The sequence below is a fragment of the Myotis brandtii genome, unplaced genomic scaffold (assembly GCF_000412655.1).
Source record: "Myotis brandtii unplaced genomic scaffold, ASM41265v1 scaffold123, whole genome shotgun sequence".
NCBI lineage: Eukaryota > Metazoa > Chordata > Mammalia > Chiroptera > Vespertilionidae > Myotis > Myotis brandtii.
Genome location: NW_005354291.1, coordinates 18603273 through 18612474, shown reverse-complemented (window position 1 = coordinate 18612474; position 9202 = coordinate 18603273). Strand labels below are relative to the sequence as shown.

The 9202-nt window shown below is 42.3% G+C and overlaps 1 protein-coding gene across 4 annotated transcripts in view; it reads right to left on the bottom strand.

Moving 5' to 3' along the window:
* STX11 (syntaxin 11) overlaps positions 1 to 9202 on the bottom strand; it is a 39383-nt gene that overhangs the window by 5794 nt on the left and 24387 nt on the right. Inside the window, exon 1 of one of the 4 annotated variants that reach the window (XM_014533913.1) lies at positions 6584 to 6680. The exons of 2 other annotated variants lie outside the window; for them this stretch is intronic. Coding sequence is in view for 1 of the 2 variants with exons in the window: in XM_005859090.2 (XP_005859152.2) it covers positions 4349 to 4379 (31 nt within the window). In the remaining variant the exon portion in view is untranslated. Of the gene's footprint in view, positions 1 to 4348; positions 4667 to 6583; positions 6681 to 9202 lie in introns of those variants that run through there. One more of the 4 variants, XM_005859090.2, reaches the window with a different exon arrangement.

Here is a 9202-nt window from a genome sequence, read left to right as displayed (position 1 = left end):
AGAGGCCTTTCCTGATCCCTATGTCTAAGATAGTCCCTCCATCCCACTCTGCTCTCTCTCTCCACTCCCCCTTTAAAAAAATTTTTTAAGAAAGAAAGAAAGAAAGAGAGAGAGGGAGGGAGGGGGGGGAGGGAGGGAGGAAGGAAGGAAGGAAGAAAGATGGTAAATTAGAAAGAAAAATCAAACAATTCCATTGACCTTCCTGTCTCATTGTAATAAAGAATAATGTAATAAACTTTAGTAAATCTATATATATAAAAGGCTAAGCAACCGTCTGACCAGCTGACTGGCCAGTAGCTATGACGCACACTGACCACCAGGGGGCAGATGCTCAACGCAGGAGTTGCGGAGCTGTGGTCACTTGGCAGCGGCAGTTCACAGGTGATGCACCCTGGAATCAGAGAGGAGGGAGCCCATTCCTTGCAATTCTTCTTGCACTTCAGGACCCCTTGGGGGATGTCAGAGAGCCAGTTTTGGCTGATCCCTGCAGGACAGGCCGAGGGATCCCACCTGCTGGAGGGACCCTGCTCACTCCACAGATGCCCTTCGAGCTGTGGCACCGGCCCAGGTGCGGCTGCCTGGGGAGGGACCACGGGAGGTTGGCTCTAGGACGTGTCCGGCCCATTTTGCCCAGTCCCGCCCCGCTAGCCACCACTTGGGACCACCTACATTACTCCCTGCACTGGAGGGACTAATTAATTTTCTTTCAATGTACATGAATCCATCCACCTGGACACTAGTTATATTCATAGAGTTGCTAAAATAAATCTTGCTTTGATTCACACAGAGATGAAGAATTCCAAAGAAAAATTATAACCAACTACCAGAAATCTGCTTCTGCTTTCTAATTCTCTTTTCAGGCATGCACATCATCTGTCCTGAGAACTAGATCTCTCAGGGAAGGAAGGGGAAATTGCACAACCCTTCTTTCATTGGGCAATAAGATTGGATGTAAGAGAAAATAAAGAAATCAAATGTTAAGCACAGTGGCTCTCAGACTTTAGGAAGCAACAGCATCTTCGGGACAACTACAAACATTACAGATGTCTGGGCCCTTTCAAGTTTCTGATTCTGTAGGACTAGGATGATCTGTTATTCAAACGCACACCGAAATTTCTGACCCATTCCATAGATAGTTATTGTGGTAGCTTTTTATACACAAACGCTACACAGTTCCAGACAACTTATAATAGTCCCCAGGTTAGGGCCAACTTGATGAGCAAGCAATTGATAGGGAAAGATTCACAAACATAGGGAAAAAGAGGTTCAGAAAGCAGGTTTGTACTTACTTCAAAAGACCAATGAGTGGGGGTGATACCTACATAAATAATCCAATCTCTGGGTGCTACAATGATCAACCATGGAAGTCATTGTTCCCTACTTGCTTCCAAGGAAACCAGTTATAAACACAACACATAGTCGTATCTCTGATCATAGAGAAGAGAGACTTTGTGCCTACTTACTCTAAGGAGAACAAGGGGAAAATGTTATTACATGGTTATGAGCTGAATTATACACTCCCCCCCCCCCCGCCAAATTCATATGTGGAAGCCCTAAACCCAGTAACATAGAATGTAATCATACTTGGAGATAAGGTCTTTGAAGAGAGAATTAAGTTAAAAGGAATTATTTATGTAATCCATGCATTATTATAGTACATTAAGCAATATATGTATTAAGCAAAATTTTCCTATCAGGAAACAAACCTTTCCCTTGTTTCACAGCAATATGTTAAAATATTTTCACAAGTGGAGAAACTTCAGACAGGTAGATACACAATGCAGAGCAGGGCAATGTGCAAATCATGTGAGGTTTATTATAGAGAGGTATTTGTAGATTACAGGAGGAAAACAAATCCAAAAGCATCGAAGGGCCTTCTTTTTGTAGTTATGACAAAGAATTGTATTAGAGACTACTCCTCTGTCATGTGAGTAGTCTCTAATACATTTCTTTGTATTAGATACTTTTGCTTCATTTAGGAACTAAAGTACACATTCACACACACACACACACACACACACACACACACACACACACCATTCAGATATTAGTGACTAAAAAGATTATATTATATATTTATTCCCAATGTCTCCCCTACTTCACAAATGAAGTTACCATGTTCTTATTTTCAGATTTTACCATCTATCTCTCCTATGCCCTAATTTTATTCCAATTTTTAAAGTCTTGTTAAAAGAAAATGATGATTTACAAATCAGAATGGCTTTATGCCTAGGTTCACCACTGCTCCATATGGCGCCTTAATGAGCCTTTCTGTAGCGACCACATGACATCTTTGTGAAAGCTAGGACAGTGCCCCTTTCTCCAGGAGGATGCACCCCTGCCCCAGGGCACAGAGCCTGGTGAACTGGGCATTGATGGCTCTCCAGACCCTCTTATCCATGTGGCCTGGCACCCTTGTGCTGGGCACAAGTGCAGCCCCATGTGGTCACCCTGAATACACCTCTCTCCACCACCTCATCCAGTCCCTCCAGCCCAGCCATCACCACAAGCACTGGTAGGGGCCAGGAAATCCCAGAGGTCCTGTGTCACAATAATTTAATGCAGTGATGGTGAACCTTTTGAGCTCGGCGTGTCAGCATTTTGAAAAACCCCAACTTAACTCTGGTGCCGTGTCACATATAGAAATTTGATATTTGCAGCAATCATGGTATAACAAAGACTTATATTTTTGATATTTATTTTATATATTTAAATGCCATTTAACAAAAAAAAAATCAACCAAAAAATGAGTTTGCATGTCACCTCTGACATGCGTGTCATAGGTTCACCATCACTGATTTAGTGGTACTTTATAGGACACGCCATAGTAATACAATCCTTCAAGGATAACAAGTGTACTTTCCCAAACAGATTGATTCAGATCCATAAGTGGATGAATAATTTCATTCAAATGAGTAAAACCCATTGTTCTGCTCCATTTTTTTATTTTTAAAAATGACACATCTAAGAGGGAAAAATCATTCTTTGAATCTCTAAAAAAATATATATAGGCTGGAAAAAAAAAGTCTTATCTTCTTGCTGCTCCAAAGTTAATTTCAAAACAAAACAAAAAACTTGTGCTGGATCCTAAAGTGTATTGGCAAGAACACACTTAATAGTTTAATTTCTTGGGGTTTACTCAAAACACAATTTGAGAATTTGAAGAGTATTAATTGAGATGGATTATTATAAAAGTGCAAGGCTAGAAGAAATAATGAAAAATATGTCTTGTTTCTCTTCTAAAGCAAAATGCAGGAAGGAGTTTCTCCAAAGCATTTTGGGAAAGTCTAATCAAAAAGAGCAGCCTCCACTCTTCAATCACTTGTACTCGTTTGTTTCTCCCTGACACTTTCACTTTTCAGTTCCCTCAGTCAGAATTTTCGGCCAATGTCTCAAGAGAAAAAGGGCCCTCGCTGGTTTGGCTCAGTGTATAGAGCATCAACCTACAGACTGAAAGAAGGGTCCCAGGTTCGATTCCAGTCAAGGGTGCATGCCCTGGGTTTCGGGCTCAGTCCCCAGTAGGGGGCGTGCGGGAGGCAGCGATCAATGATTCTCTCTCATCATTGATGTTTCTATCTCTCTCCCTCTCCCTTCCTCTCTGAAACCAATAAAAAAATTTTTTTTAAAAGAGAGAGAAGGAAGTTCAGTATGCACAGTCAATAAACAGGCAGTGGGCAGCTTGGGTTTTACTTATAGCAACATGCTTTTGGATGCATTCTGCAGAAATGCTCTATAAATCAAAGCAGCCGTTCCTTTATTTGATCCATACATCTTCTCTACAGCTAAGCGCTGTGCAGCCCCCATATGGGGAATTAGCCCCCTTCCCTAATTTGATAGACCATCTGTAAACCACAAAGCTACACTAGCTTCTTTTTCCTGAACCTCCCTTAAAAAAGGTTTCTGAAGTCTTTAATTTTATAAAGAACTTATTCCCATCTAAGTCCATTTGAGCTGCTATAACAACATACCAGAAATTGGGTAGCTTATAAAAACAGAAATTTATTTCTCACATTTCTGGAAGCTGGAAGTCTGAGATGGGGGCGCCAGCATGCTCATGTCCTGCATCTAGTGAGGGCCTGCTTCCTCGTTCATAAATGTCCATCTCCTTGCTGTGTCCTCACATGGCAGGAGAGGCAAGCAAGCTCTTGGGGCCTCTTTTATAAGGACCCTAATCCCACTTGTGAGGACTCTACCCTCATGACCTTATCACCTTCCAAAGACCCTGCCTTCCGATACCATTGCCTTGGGGGTTAGAATTGCTGTGGCCCAGTGACTGCTACTTGTATCCTGTCCATGTACCTTTGTTTTTAATGGATGACATATTTTGGTAATCCTTTCCCAACCTCACCACTTATGTTGGATGTGTATGAGGAGATCATTTATTTCTAGTCCATTGTCTCAGGATTAAGAGGCTCCCATCTGAAGAGCTGAGTCTGAGGTGTCCCATCCGGATCCAAAATGATGCAAGTCATGGATAAGCCTCCAGACTCAGAGACTAAGCCATAATGGGATGAAACTTCTGGGAACCCTAGAATAAAGGTGAGCATATGTTTCTTGTAGAAGAAATGTGAATAAATTTTGCCAGAGGCAGACTATATTTGACTACCAAAGAAAATGGCCACAAATTCTTAGCAGTACCTCCGATCAATTCCCCTACCCTGTGAATCTGGGTTTGGTCATGAAACTTGCTTTGATCAAGAGGACAGTAGCAGACATGGTGCCAGCAGAGGTTTGAGTAGCACTAGCACATCTGGGCTTGCCCTCTCTTACTAGCGGGAACACTGACACCACAGTGTGGGAAGCCAGGGCTAGCCTCCTGGAGGATGAAGACCACAAGGAAAGAGAGGCCAGCAGCCAGGTGACCCACCGCTACAGCTGTGTGACTGAGCCCAGGTGAGCTGAGTGAAAGAACCACCCAGTACTTACTCTCTACCACGTACTGTGTGGAAGCTTTATATGAATTATCTCATTTAATTTTCATGATCATGAGAAATAACAATATGATTTGGGGGTGATTTGTTATACTGACAAAGCTCACTGATATACCCCTCTTTTGTTTCTGTATTCCCCACAATGGGTGTTTTTTAAGGAAAACCTAAGAGAATGGCATGGATCACAGATAAATCATCATTTTGGAAAGTAAATTCTCAGGCATTTAAAACAAAATTTCAGTCTGGCCAGTTTAGCACAGTGGTTGAGTGCTGACCTATGAACCAGGAGGTCACGGTTTGATTCCCCAGTCAGGGCAACCTGGCTTGATCCCCAGTTGGCGGGGTGTGTATGTGTGTGTGTGTGTGTGTGTGTGTGTGTGTGCAGTAGACAGCTGATCCAATCAATGATTCTCTCTATTCATTGACGTTTCTATCTCTCTCTCCCTCTCCCTTCCTCTCTGAAGTCAATAAAAATATTTTTTAAAAAGAAAGAAATAAAACAAAAATCCATTGCTATCATTTTAACACACAAATATAAGTAGCACATACCAAATTACTGTCCTGCTGATGCACATCACCCACTTGATGATCCTGGCCTACTTATTATATACCTTGGTTTTGATGCAGTGTATGTTTACAACATCCTACTCATGTTGTATATAAACGTTACAATAAAGCATGCACATAAAAGAAGCCTGCGTTTCTTAACATGTGTGAGGACAGCCTTCCCTTCCTTTCGAAGATTGTGGTCATGACCACAGTAAGAAGAAAAAAGAACAATGCTAAAAAAAAGAAAAGAAAAAGATGACCTCACCCACAAGCAGGTTCTGCAGATAATGCCTGTGCTAAATAGGAGTCCTAGAGCAGTGGGGGTGGGCCAGCACAGAGACACTGGGCAGCTTCAATCTTGGCTGAGTTTCAGTCTGATAAGAGGTTCTGAAAACTTGAAGAGCCAGTTTTGAAATGGAGGTGGATCGTCCTAAGTGTAACAGATCACCAAAATAGAGAACACTGGGCCAGCGAAATGCAACTTCTTACACAACTCCATTGCCACGTTCTACACCTTCCTTTGTCATCCAAGACTGGACCACACCTGTTTCTTGCTATTATACTACAAAGAATATCAATTAGTGGGATGTGCACTAAGTTGCTAAGACCTTCAGAAGTTGATTATGGCCCTTAGAATGGTTCAGGAGGTGAAAGGCAAGCAGAATACTTCTTTTCAGAGTCGTAGAATCTGCTTGGAATTCCACATCTACTTAGAGAGTGGCCAACTGTTGAGCCTGGGGAGATAGTCAAATCCAGCTCTGCCACCACTGGGACGAGCCTGGGCAACCTCACTGGTTTCAGTGTTCCCAGCAGAAAGAGGTCCATTCCTAATGGATGAGTGCTGTTCAAATCTCTGCTGGTCACATTTCTTTGTAGTCACCTTATCTTCTCCGTGTATAATACCTACTACTTAGGATGGTGGAGAGAATTAAATGAGAGAGTCCACATAAAGTTCCCAGAACAGTGCCTGGCAGAGTAAGCACTCTATATGCTATTGATTACTGTCTATTCTGGGATTTTACTCTGCTCAAAAGAGTAATGTAGATTCAGTAACTACTGTATAAATGGTGCATTTTCTCATTAACGTACCAACAGTTTATTACCTGTCTCATCTGCAATCACAAGTGAACACTAACACCTGTGCGTTACTATATTATCTGGGGTTTTAAATTGCTTTTTTTCTAATTCTGTTCTTGTAAAATCTCCCTTTTTTTTTCTGCGTATGATAGCAAGCCATGATCTCTGAGGGGGAAAGAAAGGGAGGATCAGGAAAAGAAATCAAATGATACAGAACTGCTTTACATAAAAAGTAAAAATTTCACATCATCTAATACTACTCTATATTAACCAATGACCAAGTCTATTATATATTCTTCAAACTCTCTTCTATCCTAAAGTTTGTGAAGAGTTAAGAGACAAGCATTCAGAAGAACTGACCAGGATAATATGAAATATAGAACATCTCCCTGGTAAACCACAGGAGTTCTCTGGCATTTCTCCTGCTGGGGGCATCTCTCAGGGATGCAGGGCCCTGCGGCAGGTCCCAGGTGCTTTCCCACCAGCATTTTTGTGCAGGAGAAATTAGGTAAAAAGGAATGCCAAAGGCAAGCTGAAATGGGAGAGGGAATTTTAAGCTGGAAGGGAATCTTCATGTTTTACTTTTATGTTTAAGAATCTCAAGGTGGTTTCCGCAATTGCCCCCGCCCCAGGGACTGTGAAAGAGTCTGGGAGTTCCCAGGCCAGCCTGAGGACTGCTATCGTTAAGGCTCAGGGTTTACAGTCAGTGCCTAGGTTTTCTCTTGAGAGCAGGTCAACAATTTTAATTCAATAAACACCCATCGAACGTTTCCCTCATCAACGTCTCACGAAGGTAAGCCCCATTCCCCACCCCATTAGTTAGGTTTTGCTGTTAGTGTTGGTGGGGTTTGTTCCATTTTATAGGGAATAGATCTTGCTCCTCAGTTAACTGACATGTTTCCTGAAAGCAAATGTGGTGTGGGAGAAGGTGCTATTACTCCTTAGGAACCACGTGCAGATCATATGATCTAAAATGATCCTGAGCCCAGCCGGCATGGCTCGGTGGTTGAGCGTCGACCTACGAACCAGGAGGTCACTATTGGATTCCCAGTCAGGGCACATGCCTGGATGAGGACTGGATCCCCAGTGTGGGGCATGCAAGAGGCAGCCCACCAATGATTCTCACTCATTATTGATGTTTCTATCTCTCTCTCCCTCTCCCTTCCTCTCTGAAATCAATAAAAGTATATATATTTTAAATTATCCTGAAAACCAAACAACTATTCTATGATCAGTTTCTATATTACTGATAACTCAACGGACAGAATATTAATGTCCTATATTCACTCAGAACTTCGGGAAAGTATACGTTGTTAGATGCATTGCATTTACTGTATAAAAGAGGTCCAAGAAAACAAATTCACATATCATAATGAAAATTTTTATTTCAAAGTGCATATGTCATGAAGGCAGTTCAGGATGGTGGTGCAGGAAGATCCTGAATTCACCTCCTCCTGAGGTCACACCAAATCAACAACTACATATGAATCATTTCCATCTGAAAAAGGCCTGGAAGCTATCTGAACAGCCCACTACAACAAAAGATAAAAGGACCACATTGAGATGCCTTGGTGAGGCAGAGATGTGATGACCCACAATGAGGAGAAATTTCACACAGTATCTCCCTGAGGAGTGAGGGATTCGTGTCCCACACCAGCCACCCCAACCATTGGGACCTGCCCCCAAAGAGATGGGCCCTCAAAACATCTGAATTTGAAAACCAATGTGGCTGCAGTTTAAAAAGCACCTCGACCATATGTGAAGGAAATTCACTAGCTAATCTTTTTTGTTTGGGGCGGGGGGAGAAAGAAGGAGAGAATTTTGTGCGTTTTATTTAACAAATTCAGGCCATAGGATATTTGTAATTTAAATTCCTTGTATCTACTACATGCATGTATCCCAGAGGAAACAGGAAGCAATGCTTGACAGGAAATGTTTTTCCGTGGCTTCTTTATAAAATCCTCAGTTATCTTCTCTTTTTTACATTAGGGTTCTATCTAAAGTGATCATCAGCAAGAGACTTTTCTTTTGCATGTTGAATTTGCACCTCCATTTCCTGCCTTAACCACTCTTCTAATTCTGCATTCTTGGAGCATGATGAGCTATTAGAGCTGATCCTCCAATGATCTGTGGAAGTTTTCCCGCTCCAAGAAATGCGACCTTTCTGAATTTGTTGATATTCTTTAGTTAACCATAATCATCCTTTACACTGGGTGCATTTCTGGAGGCAGAGTTACTAACCACTAGCAATCTACATTCAGCCAGTAACACCTTCCTTGGAGGCGTCTCACCATCATCCTGAACACTGTGGTTGTGTGGACGAAAAGGGGCCACATGCTAACCTGACTAGCTCAGGGAAGGCCTGCCTGGCAGCCTTGCAAACTCAGAGGCCTAAAGTAACCACAAAGGATGGTCTGAAATGAAAACTTTTAAACTAAAAGCAGTTTATGGCAGGTCGTCATGTCCTAGGCTAGATTCTTTCCTGACAAAAGTCAATCTTTACCGCAACTAAGACTGTCTGTTGTCTTTTGCATCTATGATAACACTAGTGGCCCAGTGCACGAAATTCGTGCACGGGAGGTGGGGGGGGAGGTTGTCCCTCAGCCCGGCCTGCACCCTCTCCAATCTGGGACCCCTTGAAGGAT